At 34.4% G+C, this 20,014-nt stretch overlaps 1 protein-coding gene across 2 annotated transcripts in view; it reads left to right on the top strand.

Moving 5' to 3' along the window:
* ITIH5 (inter-alpha-trypsin inhibitor heavy chain 5) overlaps positions 1 to 20,014 on the top strand; it is an 84,704-nt gene that overhangs the window by 15,001 nt on the left and 49,689 nt on the right. For both annotated transcript variants that reach the window (XM_023504692.2, XM_003771411.3), the window contains exons 3-6: positions 1,024 to 1,187; positions 1,899 to 2,000; positions 2,835 to 3,085; positions 19,032 to 19,201. In XM_023504692.2, the coding sequence (XP_023360460.1) occupies positions 1,024 to 1,187; positions 1,899 to 2,000; positions 2,835 to 3,085; positions 19,032 to 19,201 (687 nt within the window). The remainder of the gene's footprint in view (positions 1 to 1,023; positions 1,188 to 1,898; positions 2,001 to 2,834; positions 3,086 to 19,031; positions 19,202 to 20,014) is intronic.

The raw sequence follows: 20,014 nt of genomic DNA, 5'->3' as shown, positions 1-20,014 counted from the left end.
AATCTAAATGTTAAAATTGGAAAAAAAATTATTTTTATGTACCTAACTCTTCAGCACTTCTACATGGTTCAGAACCAGAAACCCATATGATTTTATCAGTGGAAATTAAAATTACAATTAAAAAATAAATATTAAAGAAGAGGAATTAATCAGCTGCTTTGCCACTGAACCCTAAGTAGCATGGGATCTTTCCATTCAATCCTTGATTGTAACTTTCTCTATGTGTTTGTTGCCTTGGCTCATTGAAATATGAGTTCCTTGGGGAGAAGGATTCTACTACTTTTCTGTTTGTATCTCTAGCATTTACACAGTGCTTTATGCAAGTAAGTACATGAAAATACTTCATTCACTCAGAAATTTTATTTCCTAAAATATTTTATTTTTATAGGTGAGTGGGACTTTAATATTTATAATACTTTTGTTGCTTAATTCTCAGAGGACTTGTGTGAATTAGTGCCATCAGTGCTGATAGGATGAGTTTTATAGATAACCCCTGATGGAAGGCTTCAGTGAATAGTTACTGAAACAAAAATAAAAGCATAAAGCATTCTTTTAATTGAGTCCTTTATTGAAATGTGTAACCAATTCAGTGGTTTTTGATTATCCATATCTTTTAGAGGAATCTTGAATTGCATTACAAAGTTAAAACAACATTGATCACTTTGTACTTGGAATCAGAAAGAATGAGTTTGAATTTTAGCTCTGATACTGACTAGATAAGTGATCAAGAGCCAATCATTCCAACTCTCTGATCATCAATTTCCTCATTTGTAAAGTGGGGATAATTTTCTGATGATATCTATATCACAGGGTTGTTGTGGAAAAAAAAGCAAGATTTACTCTCTGGGGAAAAGTAGATGGGAATCATATGATTTAGAATTGGAGAAGAGGAATGGATGAAGGGGAAAAATAAGAAAAAGGCCTCTAAATTACCCCCAAATTTTCCCAATGAAAAAAATACTTTTTTGAATTAAGGACCAACCAAGCATAGAGAATAATCAGTAGTTGTTTTATTTCCCATAGAAAACCAAGCCCTTGATGACGCACTTTTCGGTGAAATCTACCATTATCTCTCGTTATGCCTTCACCATGGTTTCCTGTAGCCTGTTGAATCGGGCATCAGAGGACAAGGAATTTGAGTTTCAGATGCAGATCCCAGCTGTAGCCTTCATTACCAACTTCACTATGTAGGTGGTACAAATGTCGAAAGCTTTACACGAATCTTATACTGTAGGATGCTCAAAGTCAGCCCAAAACAATACAGATGATTTAGAAAATGGTGAAGATCCTTGGTGGTGCTGATAACGGGTTGAGAATGTTAGAATGGAAAGTGTATATGTTTCTGTGTATTTGTATATATATACCATATACATAAAAATACATATATGTATATATTCTACATATATAATATAGATACACTATATATATATTTATATCCTATATATAAAATAAAATACACACATGTATATTTATGGTAGTTCAAGAGATTTGAAAACTGCTTTAAACTATCTAGAGCAGCAGATCTGTTTTGGGTCTAAGTCAAACTCAAAAGGTTTACAAAACAGGGTGGTGTTTGGGGTTTAATTTTAGATCTGGGCAAAGGTCCAAAATGGCACCTATTTTTTGTGTGTTGTTCTGGTCCTATCCTGTTTTGTGTATTTAAGACAGATGGCATGATTTACTCCTGCAACATTATTTAGATTTTATGGGTTGAGTCTTGCCATTCAGACCTGTTGAAAATTGCCCAGGAGAGAAATGAGCAATCTGTGGGTAGCATCCTGGAACTTTTTCTTTCTGTACATTGACAAGAAAAATAAAAATATTTTTCTAAGGTTGCTATGGTTACATGTACCTTATCTCAAATTGTCTAGTAACTTCAGCTTTCTTTTCTCTTGTAGGGTTGTTGGAGACAGGGTTTATCAGGGTGAAGTTACAGAAAAAGGAAAGAAGCATGGTGATAGGGCAAGAAAGCAAGACAATAAGACCTTGGAAGATAATGGGTAAGTATCATTTAAAGAATGGGTTAGTTTTACATTTGGAAAATCTTGAATGGAACAGCATTCTTCTAACCTCCCATATTCAGTTTCCCTCTTTCTCAGTTCTGTCTGCTGCCAAAGTGTCTTGAGTTTATCAGTGTAATAGCTTCATCAGTTCACTATTCCTTATCAAAAGTGGAGAGCTAATATTTTTCAATTTTAGTTGTGTGAGGTATCAAAAGCCATTTAGAATTCTTAGCTGAGTAAAGAATGAAACTTATACCTTGACTTCAGGTCTTTTCACCTATCAAATTGTTTAAAATTTCTTTTCACTGTTTTCCCCTTGATTTCTCCTGCAGAAAATGGTGTTGATTTTTGTGTTATCTCTCATTTATGTAGTAGCATGATTTGGCAAGGGTCCCTTGCTATGGAGTAGATAAGGATCTTATCTACTCTGGCTTTGGAATCAGGGTGATCTCAGTTAGAATCTTGTCTCTTACACATATAGGCTGTGTTATCCTAGGCAAGCCCCTTCATCTATCAATACTCTAGGTAAATCTTTAAGATTGTAGGTTGTAGAGAAAAGAGAACTATACATCCAGTTGCATAAAGTCACAGGTCTGGTCCCCCCTGCCACTGGTCATTATTTGTTATCTGCCCAGCCACTTTTTGTCTTTATCATTTGTGATTCTCCAGGTTTCTTGTCTTCTCTCTTATTCCATTTAGTGCTCTCATTGGAAGGCTAGGTTAGAAAGAACAGGAATATGATGAGGGAGGCTAGGGCAACAAACAGCTCTGTGGTGAGATGGTTGAAAGCTGTGAAGTGAGTATTATGGTGACTTTGGTTTGTCTTTACAGTGAAAAGGGGACTGAGACTTTCAGTGCCTCTGTCAATATTCCTAGCAAGGAAAAAGCTGCCTTCTTCCTACATTATGAAGAGCTTTTGCAGAGAAGACTGGGAAAATATGAGCACGTGATCAGTGTCCGGCCCCAGCAACTTACAGGGAGATTGCACGTAGAAGTGAATATCCTGGAAAAGTCAGGCATCGTGTCCCTTGAAGTACCACCCCTGCAAAACAGCAGGCAGAAGGGCAATGTGAAAGCGGAGGGTAAGTAGTGGCTATGATGCTAAACCTTTCAGATTTTGATCTCTACTCTTTACTATGGCAAAGCAATAAGCAGCATCCATGTTACACAAGGATGACTACCTATGTGGTATGATTTCAGGATTGCAGGGAAGGATTCTTATGCTATAGAATAAAATTTTTATTTATTTGTTTTCATGAAAAATGAAATTGTTTAATGAGGATTGAAAACTCATTAGGACAGTGGCACCTGAAATGTACAAAAGAGGGGCAAGTAGGATCAATTAAAAGAATCGATTACATTCAAGAGATGATTTAGAGGTGACCTGATAGAGCTATCTTCAAATATTTGATGAACTATCATATGTAAAATATGGGGAGAGGAAATGTATGATTCCTCCTTACCACCCTCCATAGTAGTCACAGAAAGCTTGAGCTTTAATCACATAAGATGTTGTCATTTTTCAAAAATAAATTTTTACTTGTTTTTTAATTCTTACATTACCATAGTTTTGCCCCAATATCTTTGCCCTTCCCCTCCCAGAAAGCCATTGTATATAACAAATAGTATTTTAAAAGAAAAAAGAGAATAGGATCAGTTCAACTAATCAAGACATTGACACTGTTCAAAAACATGTGTAATGTTCAACAGCTTTGGACCTCTCACCTCTCTGAAGGGATGGATTGGAGGTTGGGATCTCTTCATCTTGTTTGTCTTTTAAAATATTGTAATGTTTGCTTTTTTTTATATGTAGGTGGTTGTTCTTTCCATTTACATTATTGTAGATATTGTGTATATTTTGTTCTTGGCTTTGCTTACTTTACTGTGCTTCAGTTCAAGTAGATCTTTTTAGGACTCTATATCACATTCATTATTTTTTTCAATGCAAAATTCTATTCTATTCATTCATGTATCAAAATTTGTTTAGTCATGTACCATCCAAAGTGTATTTATCTAACATTATTTCTATTTTTCTGTTATTACAAAGTGATACTATGTATATCTCAGTACATATGGAAATTTCTTTTTATCCATGGCTTCCATATTGATTTCCAAATTGGTTGTATCAGTCCTTAGCTTTACCAACAATACAACAAGTTGCCTATGATCCCACAACCCTTCCAGTGATGACTACTGTAATTTTTTATCATCTTTGCTAATTTTTAAGAATATGTAGTAAAACTTCAAAGTTGTTTTGATTTGCATTTTTCTTATTATTAATTATTTAAAGCATTCTTTCATGTGATGGTTAATATTTTTTTCATTTTTCTTTTGAAAATTGTTTGTCCATCTTCTTTGACTACTTATCTATTGGGAAATGGCATTTGTTTTATGCATATCTATTATTTATCTATTCTGAATATCAAACCCTTTATCAAAATTTGATACAAATTTTTATCAATATTTTCTATCATAATTTAATACACAGATCTTCCTCATAGCTTCCCTTCATTGCCTAGGTGCATTAATTTTGTTTGTGCAGAAAATTTTCAGTTTCATGTAATCAAAATTATCTATTTTATTTTTTGAAATTGCCTCTATCCCTTGTTTGTTAAATGTCTTCTACCTAAACCTATGAATAATGTATGATCTTTTTCTCTTCAATTTTTTACAATATTATAATTAACACTAAACTCATGTATCTATTTAAAGTAGATTGTAGAAAATAGTATAAGCTGTTAATATAAGCCTAATTTCTGCAGAACTGCTTTCCAGATTTCCCAGAAGTATTTATCAAATAGGGAACTTATAAGTAATTTAAGTTTTTGACTTTATTGAATACTGGATTATTGGGTTCCATTGTTTCTGATTCTCTCTGATCTAGTCTATTCCATTTAGCACACAGTTTTAAAATCAATATCAAATGCTTTTGAGGACTATTGCTTATAATATCTGGAAGTGTTCTTTCCTCTGGATCCCTACCTCTTTTCATCATTTCTCTTGATAATTTAGATCTTTTATTTTTTTCCAAATTAATTATCATTTTATAAAATTCTATGAATTTTCTCTTTGATAATTTGATTAGTATAGCATTCAAAGTATAAATTAATTGTGGTATATTTTCATTTTTATTATATTGACATGACTCAGCCATGAACCCTCCACTCATTTAAGTTGTACTTCATTTCTTTAAAGAACATTTTGTAATTGAATCTATACAAGTCTTTTCTGTACTTTGGTAAATTAATTCTTAGATATTTTGTGTATTTCATCATTATTATGTAGAAATGCAATTTTTTTTTTTGGTCTGTGAACTTTTTGAATTATTTACTTGTTTCAATAAGTATTTTTGCTGATTCCCTAGTTTTTATCTCTTCATCTATCTTTGTCTTATTATCTTATCTTTATCATCTTGTTTTCTTGCTGTTGCCAACATTTCCAAAATTATATCAAATGATAGTGGAGAAAGTGAACATCCTTGCTTTGCAACCATATTATTAGAAATATTTTAGTGCATCTTCATTGCATATAATGCTTGTCTTTAGTTTTAGTAGATGCTTTTTCTTTCTTTCTTTTTTTAGTTTTTTCCAATTACATGGGAAAACAATTTTTAAAAGTTTTAAACATTTTTGTTCCAAATTCACTTCTTCTCTTTCCTTCACCTCCTATGAAAAAGTAATTTGATATAAAATATATATATGCAGTCATACAAAACATATTTCCATATCAGCCATGTTGCAAAAGGAGACACAGACAAAAAAAAAAAAACCAAGAAAAATAAAGAAAGTTTTCTTTAAAAAAGTATGCTTTGATCTCCACTCAAACATTAGTTGAACTAGAGAGATAGCTCCCAGTTAGTTATTAGATTAGTTATTAGAAGATTGACCTTTGAAGGAATAACCTCAAGTAACTGGATTTGTTCTATTTAACCCCCAAATATAAAATGAGGAACCATAAGTGGAAGGTGCAGAAAGGGCAAATTTAGGTTCAATGTAAGGAAAAAACTTACTAATAATTAGAGTTTATCTTTTCTGTTTTTATTATATATCATGTACTCTGTACAGTGACTGGAACTTAGTAAATATTTAATTATTGTTTATTAACTGATGGGGATGGATCTCTTTCATTGGACTTCTGTAAGAAAGGGTTGGAGGAATACTTGTTTGGCATATTGTGTTAGAAATATTTGGTATTTGAATCCCCAAAACAAGTTTGAAATTTTACCATTTGAATTTCATCCTTATTCATTTTGACCCAAATTGAAAAAGACATCCTTGAGAATGACAACCTGTTGAAATTTATCCTTAAATTATATTTTTCTTGTAAATTAGTGAATTAATTCAGTGAATCTTTTTTGAAGATTGATAAGGGAAGAAGGGGAGAAGGGGAGAATTTGGACATACACTGGTGGTTTTTGGAGGGGAGAAAAGGATTGGTAAAGGGAAATTTGACTTCATAATTTTGCTTCTTCCTGTCATTATTGCTTATATACTGGCTCATTATGAGTATTATAAACTTTTATTTAATAATCAAGTGTGGGAGGAAGGTGGTTTAGAATATTCTGTCAATTGAACTAATATTTGTGGGTCTCTTGAATTTCTGTTCTGAGAAATGTCTCTCTCCTAGAGATGATGAGAGTTTTGTAGTGGTGGAGGAGTGGGTTCTATGCAGCATAATTTGATGATAATTCAATTAAGCATTACACTGAAGCTTTAACAAAGGGATTGGCTGAGTTTAGGCCCATTAATTTAGACCAAGGGATTTTTGAGAACTGTCAGGCTTGCTGCAGTGGTGTAACTGAATTATTAGCTGTTTCTCATAACTTTTGCTCTTGCATATTTAAGTGTATATATATATATAATGAGTTAATAAGGTCTTTTGCTTTGGTAGAATGGTTGTTTATTCAGGACCTCTCAGCATCTCTGAAACATTCTTCTAGAGTAACTATTGATCTTTTAGGGGCTCTTTATTTTAAGAATGTAATTTTATTTACTAGTTGTGTCAAAACAGATAGATATATCATGAGTTTTGTGAGAATAAACTGAACCAGACTACATGGCAGGTGCAAAAAATAATGCCCTTATCACCACTTCTCATTTCCATTGCTCTCAAAGTTCAGACATTAATGTTTCTGTGAAATTGTACTGTGATAAAGATGAAACACAGGATGTTTTGAATTTGTCTGAACTTTGCTTCATGTTTCAAATGAAAAAAAAAAAAAAACCACCTCAGGGTTGATTGGAAATCAAACTGTTTGGCCTAATACCAGGACATTTGTTGGAAAGGTATAAATATGGACTCAAATCAACAGATTCTTCTGATGTTTGGAACAACATTAGCCCCTTCCCTGCTGCCTACGTGCACAGGACCAACTATTCTTCATTCTTTTTTACTTGACCCTTCTACCTCCTCAAGCTATTGCCCTATTTCTCTCCTTCTCTTTGTGGCAAAAATCCTAGAAAAAAACATCTTTACTCCTTTGCTTCCTCTCACTTGTCAACTCCTTGGAATTTGGCTTCTGGGCAAATTCCACTCAGCAGGAACTGCTCTCTTCAAAGTTATAAATTATTTCTTTATTTTTTGAAGGTAATTGGGGTTAAGTGACTTGCTCAGGATCACACAGCTAGTAAGTTTTGAGGTTAGATTTGAACACAGGTTCCCCTCATTCTGAGGCTGGTGCTATAGTCACTGAGATACCTAGCTGCCTTTTAAATGATCTCTTAATTACTAAATTTAATGAACTTCTTTTAGTCTTTGTCTTTGACCTCATTTTATCATTCCATCCTCCCCCAATACTCTTCTCCCTTGGATTTTGTGATACTTGTTTCATAGGTTTTTTTTTTCTGTCTGACAGCTTCTACTTAGTATTCTTTGCTAGATCTTCATGTTGATCTCACATGCTATGCATGGACTAGCAGATCTCTTTTTTTTTTTAATTATAGCTTTTTATTTACAAGATATATGCATGGATAATTTTTCAGCATTGACAATTGCCAAGCCTTTTGTTCCATTTTTTCCCTTCCTTGCCCCCACTCCCTCCCCCAGATGGCAGGTTGACCAATACATGTTAAATATGTTAAAGTATAAGTTAAGTACTATATATATGTATATATATATATATATATATATATATATATATATATACACACACACACATGTCCAAACAGCTATGTGCTGTACAAAAGGAATCGAACTTTGAAATAGTGTACTATTAGCCTGTGAAGGAAATAAAAAATGCAGGCGGACAAAAATAGAGGGATTGGGAATTCTTTGTAGGGGTTCATAGTCATCTCCCAGAGTTCTTTCTCTGAGTGTAGATGGTTCAATTCATTACTGCTCTATTGGAGCTGATTTGGTTCATTTCATTGCTGAAGATGGCCATGTCCATCAGAATTTATCCTCATATAGTATTGTTGTTGAAGTATATAATGATCTCCTGCTCATTTCACTCAGCATCAGTTCATGTAAGTCTCTCCAGGCCTTTCTGAAATCATCCTGCTGATCATTTCTTACAGAACAATGATATTCCATAACATTCATATGCAACAATTTATTCAGCCATTCTCCAATTGATGGACATCCACTCAGTTTCCAGTTTCTGGCCACTACAAAGAGGGCTGCCACAAACATTCTTAGCAGATCTTTTTTTCTGGATTCTCTTTCCCCTACATTCTCTCTCAATGATGGATTCAATTAAATGTAGTTAATTGTAGATGGTATCTAAACCTACATGTACAATGATAATATTTCTCTTGAGTTTCAGTTCTGTATTAACAATTTCCTGTTGGAAATCTCTATATGAATGTCCCATAGGCATCTCAAATTCAACATGCACAAGATAGATCTCATCTTTCTCTCCAAACCTATATCTCTCCCTAAGCCTTCTGCCAGAGTCCTAATCATTCTTCCAGTTTCCTTAATTTGGAACACTAAAAATAATCTTCAACTTTCCTTTCTCCATCACCTATTCCTACTCCTACATTCAATCAGCTGACAAATATTTTCTAGCCTATCTCAGGAAAATGTCTCATGACTTTCCATTTCTCTTCACTTACACAACTACTACCCAGACTTAGGGTATCAACAGCTTAGACTACTGTTACAGTCTCTCCTTTGGTTTATCTGCCTCAATTTTTTTCCTTCTCCAATTTTATCTCCATATATGACAAATTGATTTTCCCAAAGAAAGATTAAAACATGTCATAGATCTAGACATGTCAGTGAGATTCTTTATTATAAGTGGCTCAGTCATTTTCAGTCATGTCCAATTCTTTGTGATCGATCACATTTGGAGTTTTTTTGGCAAAGATATCAGAGGAATTTGCCATTTCCTTTTCCACTTCATTTTATAGATAAGGAAATTGAGGCAAACAGGGTTATATGACTTGCTCATGGTTACACAGCTGATAAATGTTTTGAAGCCAGATTTGAACTCAGGAAGATGAGTCTTCCTCACTCTCGGCCCAGTACTCTATTATCTCTTAGCTAAAATACAAACTTCTCTTTGTCATTTGAAGTTCTTTGCAATCTGGTTTGAACTTATCTTTTCAGATTTATTACACATTGCTTCCCCTCATGTGCCCTATATTCCAGCCAAACTGGTCTATTTCTTGTTTCCCATTAACAAAATTCCATTTCCTACTTCCACACCTTTGCATAGCCTGTGCTCCTTGAAATCTTCTACCTCTTTGCTCTAACTCCTGGAATTCCCATTTAGAGTTAAGTGAGCTCATGAGTCAGTTCCTGCATAAAGACATTTTTATTTCCCCACTTACTCCTCAGCTTTTAACTTTTCACTTAGAAATTATTTTTGTGTATTTTTAATATTTATTTATCTGTGTAATGTTTGTTTACCCCAGTAGAATATAATGTCCTTGAAGTTTGGGATTGTTTTTTGTTGTTTTATGTTTGTCTTTGAAGCCTCACCACATAACGGCGTTTCTAGAAAGTGTTAAATAAAGGTTCATTTAAATGAATTAAATAGAATAAGAATGATAGATTTAATTACATGCATGGAGAAGATACAGAGCACCAAAGTTGTCCAATTTCAGACTGTTTCCCTCCTTTATCCTTTCTGCAAATATAGTATTAATTGTAGGGAAATTGGAAGAGGGCAGCAATGGGGGATAAATGGGCAGAATTCTATTAGAACTCAGCAAAATCCAAGTTAAAGCAATATGATAAGTGTTGTGTTCCTAGGACAAGTTCTCTGATCTTACTCCTAGTCTTTTTTGGAAGGCATATTTACTTTAATTTTTAATTTTAATTTTCAGTTCCAAGTTCTCTTCTTCCCCTCTCTAATCTCTTCTTCATATATCGAGAAGGCAAGAAATACTTTATCTATTAAAATATGAAGTCAGGCAAAATATACATCACATTAGCTATGTTACCAAAAAAAAAACAAACAAAAAAAAAAAAACAAGAGAGGGAGAAAGAAGAAAAAATGTTTAGCCATAGTTAGATGCATAAAAATAGCAATACATTATGTAAAATAATGGAGCAGATAAATTGGAGAACATTCTCACAAATTTCAAATACTTCATAAGATCTCTCGTGACTGCTTATCTGTCTTTGTGTTTCTTGTGGTCTGTGACCTCTCTTTATGTGGCCTATAGCTGTGGGTGCCTTTCAAAAGTGCTCAGATAGTCTTACCTTGACTAGCCCTAGAAAAATCCAAAATTAATCTGAGAACAGCTAAATAAAATAGGTCAACTCTAGTACAGCAAAAACAAAGAAATAAACAAATGAAACTTGCTGGAATCTAGAAAATGAAAAAAAACAAAACGGTTCTGCGTTTATTAGAATGAAGAAGAGTAGAATCTGAATGTCACTGAGAGAAGGAGAATTTAGGTGAAGTTTTTCCTTCATCATTCCATGAAACGGAATAGTATACAAATGATCTGGAGTTTAAACTTCAGAAGTTTGACCTAGCAAATTTCTTAATTATATTATTTTAGGGGTATAATATTGGTTTGACCAGCAGGTCATATAGGCAAAAGATAGGATTTTAATTCCAGCCATGTCCCTAAAATTTAGTCATGTATAACTTGCCTTGCTTGTTAAAATGTAAGCTCCTTGAGGGCAGGGACTGTTCTATTTTTGTATTTTCATCCCGTATTTAGTACAGTGTCTGACACATAGTAAGTGCTTAATAAATACTTGATTGACCATATCAGAAACCTCATTTATGTGGACACTTATGAGGTAAATTATGTATTTTAAGGACAACCTTAATATGTTACTCTCTGAGCAATCCTAGAAACTCCCCAAAGAACCCATAATCTCCTGTTTAATTTCTTACTGGTCTGAATATTTGGTATTCAATTCATATTTAAGGAGGAAAAAAAATGATGTATGGGAATTGCTAATGAGTGTGGGAAAAACAATCAATGAAAGGAAACAAAAGTGATGAAAAAAGGACATCCTAACTGAAGTGTTACTTCTCTCCTGTCATCTACTTTCCTAACAATACTGGAAAATCATATTTTTAAACTGACAGAAAAATGTGAACTTCTGACCCATGGGATATCCAGGACATTCTGATGCTGGATTCCCTGCTATGACATAGGTTGTCCCTATTTTCCATTTGCAGTGTTGTTGATTTTTTTTTTTTTAAACTATTGGAGAGGAGCCAACATAGAGTTGCTCATGAAGCTGATGGAAACAGTCTCTTTCCATAACCAATTCATTATCATAGAAACCAGTATCTAATTCAGATGATCATGGTCTTTGCTCTCTTCCTTGAAGCTAGCTTAAACCAAAATGGTAGCAGTGAAGGAAGTTCTCATACAGGAAAGGTCATAGATACACTATTGATATTGGAACATCTTTTCCCCTACTTTTTGCAAAAAAAAAAATTTTTTTTGCCAAAATATATTCTTTAAGGTTTGATAACTAATGTTGCAACTAACACTCAAACTTGAAATACGATCCTAGGCTTCTCAGAATAATAGTAGATAATTAAATTAGAAGTTAATGCTGTTCATTAAAATGGTTTTGCCTTTGGTATTTGTAAGCACTTTTCTTAAAAGTGTAGTTTTTGCTACTATTATAGGCGCACACCTATAATCTTAAGCTGCTTCCCAGGTTGAGGGTGTCACATCTTGAATTTGGAAGTTCTGAGCTGTGACGGCCTATGTAGGAATGGGGGACATTGGACCTGAAGCCTTATAAGTCCCTTGAAATCATTTAGTCTGGCCCTGCCAAGGCAACTGCTGGTAATGATGAGCTGAAAGCTAGATACAACCTCCTACTGCTTGAATTTTTAAGTTTAAAATTTTGTATGGCTATGAATGATGGCCCTTGGCAGAAAAAAGGTTCCTATCCCTGAAGAAAAGGTTCTTCAAAAGTTTTGTAACTAAGTTCTTTAGAAGTTTGTCCTAGCAAATTCCTGAATTATTTTATTTTTAGGGGCATAATAATATCATAATATTAAGATGTTGAGCCCTCAAGAGGGGAGAGAAGGGGCACCAGGTTATTAAGGAAGAACAAACCTGCCCCAGGTAGCAGATCAAAGCTCCCTTGCTAATCAGACTGGAATTGAGCCCATACAGCTTCTAACTTATGGGAGATGGGGGGGGGGGGGGGGGGGCACCAGGTAAGGAAGGAAAGAATGAAGGAAGAAAAAGGAGAAAAGGAGAAAAAAAAGGAATAGAGAAGGAAGAATAAAAGGGAGTAAAGAAGAAAGGAAAGAAGGAAATTATTAAGATGGTGTTATTCTTCACAGTAATAGGAAAATTAAGAAGAGGCCTTGAGGGAAATGGTAATAATTTGAATATAGTGAGTTTAAGATGATTATGGGACATAATTTTGCAAGTGGGTTTGTAACAGATAGCTGATTCAGAATTGACTACAAAGTAGTTACTGAGATAGAGTTAGATAATAAGATAGAATTAAGGTTCTGTTCAAATGATTTCTATTGCTGCTGCAATCCTCTTCTGATTGTCCACACATGTTAGTGCTATTCCTTTGAAATTATTGCGTTCATTAACCTGGGTCCATGTTATTTTTTCATAGTAGGATGCAAGCTTCTTGAGATGAAGAATTATTTGATTCTGGTTTAGTATCTCATTCCCCAAGAAGGAGATGGTTGATAAATACTTAGTAAATGATGAATTAAGATTTCATAGAATCCATAAAAAAAGGTTTTCTTTCAAAAAAATTAAATGTTTAGTTTGTTTAAGGCAACATACTATGTTCTGGGTACTTACATGGATCCTGACATCAAGAAACTCATATTATAATGGGAGTTACAACCGACAAAAAAAATTTACATCTAAGATCCAGTGTGGGTAGAAGGTAATTTCAGAGGATAAGCACTAGTGAGGGGAATTCTTTTAGAAAGTGAGATTTTATCTGAGTTTTGAAGGAATCCTGGGAAGCCAGGGGACAGACTTGAAGAGAGAGACTATTCCAGGTGTAGTTGAAAGTCTTGCAGTCTTGGAAACTCTAATTAGGCTAGTGTAGCTGGATTGTGCAGTACTGGAAGGAGTGTAAGCTGTAGGAACAGTGGGAAGTTCGATGGTCTGAGTTATGAAAGTAGTGAATGCCAAAAAGATGGTTTTATATTTGATCTTGAGGTAATAGGGAGTCACTATAGTTTATGGACTGGGAATGAAGTGAGTCATGTGATCAGATTTTAGGAAAATGACAGCTGAGTGGATGATAGATTGAAGTGGGGAAAGATCAGAGGCAGGGAAAGACTAAAGAAAATTATTTCAATTCTCCAGGTAAGAAAAAGAGTGGGCACTGTTTAAGTAGAGAGACGCTGTGAAAGTAGAAATGGCAGCACTTGGTGGCGGGTTGGCTATTGGGAGGAGGAGGAATCGGTGAGATTGAAGAGTAGAAGATCACATCTAGATTGTGAGCCTGGGAGTCTGGGTAGGATGGTGGTACCCTTGACAGTCATAGGTAAGTTCAGAAGAGAAGAACATTTGGGGTGAAAGAGATGGAATTCTGTTTTACACATAAAGAGTTTGAAAGGAGAACCAATAATGGAGGGAAATTCTATGGCTTGATATACTACCAATAGAACTAATTTTTTCTAATCTGGATCCCTGCTACACAGGAAATGAATATGGTCTATGTGCCATTTTTATAAATAGACTAAATAAAATTAGAATACTTGTTTATCACTAATTAGTCTGTAAGGGAGAACCTCACTAGTTATTAAGTTGCTGGTTTTTTGGGGGAAGTCCCAATAATAATTTATTTATTAGCAATACAACATACATAAATTTGCTTTTAAAAATATCCGTCTCCCCCACCCCACTCCTCCCATTGATTTCCCCATTAAAAGCTTCCTCATCATTAGCTCCTACCAGATTTCTTGCTGTGATAGTTACTTCTTAAACGTTCCTCACTCTGGATGCTACAGTTGGAAAGGTATGCTGCTGTTTGGCCCATGTGAAATATTCCTGTTCACTTGCCAGGAAAGAAAGTTGCGGGTGGTTCCCTGACATTGTTCAACTCTTAGATTGTTCAGGTGCATATCATTCAACCCCTTAATTTCTTGATGCTGAAAGCAGATGGAGATCACGCGGTTTTGCTTGTCCTGCCTTTGGCCCTAATATTGTCAGGGCCAGCTGTGTATGGAGTGACTCAGAAATACCCTTATGTGGTTGTTTTGCTTGATTAGAACAGATCACAAAAAAAACCTGGTATTTTTCTTGCTACTCTATCACTGGTGAGTAGTAATCCTTTATGCATGTAAATTTGTTCTTATCCCTTTATTTTTCCACAAATTTATTTTTTTAAAGTCTTTTCTAGTAGTTAATTTAGTTTCTAAGTTCTTTCTTCACTAGGTGATCTATCGTCATGTCCAGCTATGAATGAATGAATGAAAAAACATTTAAATCTTTACTAAGAAGCAGCACTATGCTAGATTACAGATAGGAAAAATGAGATAGATCCTACTCTCCATGAGAACACACTCTAATAGAAAGAAGTTACAGAGTTCTTTTTTTCATGTCCAATGAAGTATAAGAAATTGTTCTAAGGGTGTCACTTTGCAAGGTGTCAGCTTTTTACAATAACTTAGGTCTAATTTTGCCCATAAACAGGACAGTGTAAAGGAATTTTGGAGATATCTTTTGTAACTAGGATTTGTAATATTGATTTAGGCCCCAGCTTCTTAAATTGTGGTTCATGATCCTAAATGGAATCTTGTAACTGAATATGGAGGTTATGAAATTATGATTTATGATCAATAAATGTTTGATTTATATAACTATTTTATATACTTATATTCATAGGGCTATGTAAAAATTTCCCGATTGCACATGGGGAAAACTGAAGAAATCCTGCTATTATAGGCATACCTTTACCCCATCTACTCCTATCTCCTACACCTAACCAGATCAGTTCCAGGAATACAAGCATAGTTTGGAAATGAGACCCTGGCCCTTTAGTAGGCAAAGTTGTATCCAGAAAGGTTAATATATGTCCCAAAGACTAGATAGGTTGGTGAGGCTGCCTTTGTTTAATTTTTCAGAGGGACTTAACACAATGTGGGCCATTGAGAGAGTCATCAATATGAGAAAAGAATCTATTAGTGATAAAACAATTATCCTAGAGCTTTTGACCTTTTTTTTCCTTGAATCTTACTTTGCACTTCAATTTCATCCATCAAAAGTTGTCTAATTATACTGCAAAAATAGCTCTCAAACTCTGCACCAAAATCCACCTGTTGAGAGCCCAATGATCTCAACCCAGTTGTGGTTGTACCTATGTGCTTACTTGATTTACTTTTAACAAAATGGGTCTTTAGGTCCCAGGTGAGGCCATAGTTAAAATGAACTATTTAGCTGTTTTTTCCCCCTAATGGGAAATGTATTGACATATGTGTTTGAAAAACAACATTCTAATGTCACCGGATGTTGACTACTGTTCTCCTACAGTACAAAGGGGACCGCAGTAAAGAGCAGTCAGTAAATCCCTCTTTTCAATTGCTCAAACTCAAACAGCTTTCCAGCTGGTTCCCTAGAGTGTCATTCCTCAGGACTAAATTGTTTTGTACCTCTAGTTATTCCATATGGCCTTTGGCTTCCTTCTTCCTCAAAGGGATGACTCATCACTCAGTATAAGCATCTAGGAAAAGAATCAGTTCTTCTTTGCCAAAAGCAGCTGGTGATGTGGTACACAGAGCATTGGGCCTGGAGTCAGGAGGACCTGAGTTCAAATCTGAACTCAGACATTTATTAGCTAAGTGGTCCAGACTTAAACTCAGTTTCTTCGATTGTTAATTGGGGATCATAATTGGGGATAAAATGAGATAACATTTGTGAAGTACTTAGCACAGTGCCTGCACATAGTAGGTACTATCAAATGTTAACTGTAATTATTATTAACTCTCAACTAGATTTTAAACTCCTTGAGGGCAAGAACTATATATGATTTTTCTTTGTTTCTCCTCCAATCACCTAGTGTATTATACACGAAGCAAGCATGAATGAGTGATAATGAATTTTATGATTTTCTGTCACTAATAGAATATGACTTCTGTATTGCTTCTTGGTTCTAATATAGCATATTATGTTAAAGAAGCACCAGATTTAAAGTAGTCAGCAGGATTAGCTTTGATTTATAGTGGGGAGAAGGAGACACTAGAGGGCTAAAGTATATTAGTTTGCTCTGGGATTTCTGATAAGTCACTTAATCTATTTGTTTCATTATTACGGAAATGAAGGATCTCTTAGTTGGAAGGGACTCAGCAACCATGTCCTTCACTAACAATATCTCTCTACAAAATCCTCAATAAGTTATCATCTGGCTTCCCCTCTAACTTTGGAATAACTCTAAATATTAAAAGTGTTTCTCTTCTGCCAAAATGAAACCTGCCTCTTTGAAATTTCAACCCACTGCTCCTAACAGGCATCAGGATGGGAATTCAAATCCATGTTCTTTGGTTACAGGTAAATGGAGAGATGGGGACAGATTTGAGAGAGACATTGCAGGGAAAAAGCTGACAAGACTTGGAAACTTATTGGTTATAGTTAGGCGATAGAATTTTTAAAAGGATGATGGTATCCTCTATAGAAATAGGATTTGGCAGGTTTAGGGGGAAAGAGAAATCAGTTTCAATTTGAATGTCCTGAATTTGTGATACCTACAGGATCACCAGGTGGATATCTCAAGATAATGTCCATCCATGTGTTTTTAAGTGGAGTTTGAATGAAAGCACACCAGCCTCTCCTCTCAATCTTCTCTGCTTCTTGTCCACTGTTTTTCATACTAATTATAGTTCACTAGCAGGGAGCCCACTAATTAGAAGAAGTGTTGGAAAATAGGTCAGTTCTAAGAAGATAAGCTGCCTGTTTCACAGTATTTATAATACTAATAATTTTATTCAATGCTTCTAAAGTCACAAAGTTCTTTTCTCAGGTAGAGTAGAAACAGAGCTTCATGAATTGTGAGAAATACGAAGAACCTCAGAGATAAGCCATTCCAATCTCCTCATTTTATAGACAAAGAGATTGGGATCTTGGGTAGGTCCAAGGTCACACAGCCAGCTAATGAATAGCAAAGGTGAGATCAAAATCCAATTATGATATCATGGAAAGAGACCTGATATTGTAGTCAGAGGACCTGTATTCAAATCTTGTCTCTGATGCTTAGCTGTGTGACCCTGAGCAAATCACATAAGTTTGCTTAGAATTTAGATTTTTCTTCTATTAAATAAGTGAGTTGGTTAAATTGTTTCTGGGATGCTTTCTAGCCCTAAATTTGTGATTCTATGATTCTGATTTCTAGTCCTATCTTTGTATCATATCATAATGTCATGTGAGAAGGTTAAGTGATGAGGTCTCTGGAGGCCTCATGATGAAACATGCTATCTCTTGACAGAGAGGCAATGGACTCAGGATGCAGAATGACATATAGATATATAAATATATATTTTATGTATGTATATTTGTGTGTATATATGTCTATGTACATAAATATGCACACATAAGTGTATATGTATATATGTGTGTTTGTGTGTATAATACAGCCAGCCAGTAAATGAAGGGAAAGAAACTTGAGTTGGGTTCAAATTATAAATATTTATAACAAGGAATTTAGAGTTTTTTCTTCCCCAAAGTGGGATAGAGAATGTAAAGAGAAAATAGATATTTATGTTTAATAAGTATTACAATAAAATTTGAACCCAACTCTCCTGACTCTATCATTCTTTCTACCACACTCCATGGCTTTTCTGCCTTGAAGAGACTTGAAGAAAAAGAAAAATCAAGTTTCTTTCCCCGACTTTAGTGAAGGCTACATATAAACTGTCCTTGAAGAAAAAATGTCTGTTCTCTGAAAGGAAATGTAGTTTCCTTTAGTTCTAGTGTAACCCTTAGGAGTAGGAAGTTTATTTTTAAAAACAAATTAAATTTCCTTAGTATCCATTTAAATCCAAAATCTATTGTATTCTGATAATTAGAGTTGGAAAATAATTAGGCAGCCTCTCCCACATAATCATCTTTGGTAGATTTCAAACAGGTGACCAAACACTTAGAAGTATTAAAGCAAAAAAAAAAATACTTTGACTTTGTTTCAAAATCTAGATTTTTATTTCTTCTGCAACCTTTGAAGACACATGGTTTATAAGGTGTTAGTATTATACTAATTATAGTCTACTAAAAGGGAGCTTAAAGGACCAAGGTGAAGAATTTTTAATTATTTGTCCGTGTGCATGTGAGATGATTATTAGTCATGTGAAATTTCAGTGCGTATTTTGTAGTAATTTTAATTTCCACTGAGAATTTTTGATCAATAGAAACTACTGAGAAAATATTAAAATGTGTCACATAGGGAGACATTTTAGTTCATAATGATGGCATTATATACTTCATGCTTTTTGCCACATTCTGTTATATAAAAATAAGACTCACCATTAGAATGAAATTCTGAGTGCTATAGTTGTAGAAGGAAATTGGAAGTACCTGGAGATGCTAAGTCTAACTTTGTTTCTCTAAGAAGAAATGTACCTATTACATCCCAGAAAGATAGTATTCTTCATAATTATGTTTTCTTTTTGTTTTTCAGATGATGTTGGTCTACCTCCTTCCACAGTCATCAACCAAAATGAGACTTTTGCCAGGATTATTTTTAATCCTAGTATCATACAGCAAGCCAAGATTGCCCAGAATGGAATTTTGGGAGATTTCATCATTAGATATGATGTGAACAGGGAGCAAAGAGTTGGGGAAATTCAGGTAATGAGTTTGTGATTTCAGTTTTAATGTTTTCTGTCTACAAATTTCAGTTGAATTCATCTGTCTAAATTATATTTTGATTGTTATCTCATGTTCTTATTTCTGGGTAATGTTTAAGTCTCACAAAAATCTGTTTGCTTTCTCAAGATAGATATGCTACTGTGTCTCCCTCCCTGTGGGTCAGAGGTTCACATTCCCTATTTCCATAAGCAGAAGACCAGGTTGAACCAAACATCACTTTTGTCCTTTACTATAGGTCATGCAGTTATAATTTTAAGTTTGGTATAGATATTAATTAAAGTGACTCTTCTGTGGCTAATTTAGCTTGAGATTTTCTTATTCTAGAGCAGTGGTCCTCAAAGTGTAGTCCAAAGAATTGTTGGGGTCTCTGAAACCCTTTCAGAGGGCCTACAAATTCAAAATATTTTTTATTTCTAATATAGTAAACAGCTATAAATATAACCCACGTGAACAAAAACTCTTTGAACAGATCCTCAATAGTTTTTTTTTTTAACAACATGAAGATACTGAGAATAAAAGTTTGAGAACCAGAGAGTTGGTGGGCATGTCAGAATGTGTACTTAGAATGAGCATAGGATGCTCAATATGTTAGATAATAAATGAATGTCTATGGACAAAAGTGTAGTATTCCAAAGAGACTAGAGTCAAAGGAAATTGCATAACCCTGTTTATCAATTATGAATTTATTAAGCTCCTACTATGGGCCAGGCACTATGGTAGACCCTGGAGATATGAAATAATTTCTACCCTCTAGCAGCTCACATTCTATCAGGGGAAGCAGAAAGTATACAT

The sequence above is a fragment of the Sarcophilus harrisii genome, chromosome 5 (assembly GCF_902635505.1).
Source record: "Sarcophilus harrisii chromosome 5, mSarHar1.11, whole genome shotgun sequence".
Lineage (NCBI taxonomy): Eukaryota > Metazoa > Chordata > Mammalia > Dasyuromorphia > Dasyuridae > Sarcophilus > Sarcophilus harrisii.
This window is presented reverse-complemented; position numbering and strand designations above follow the sequence as displayed.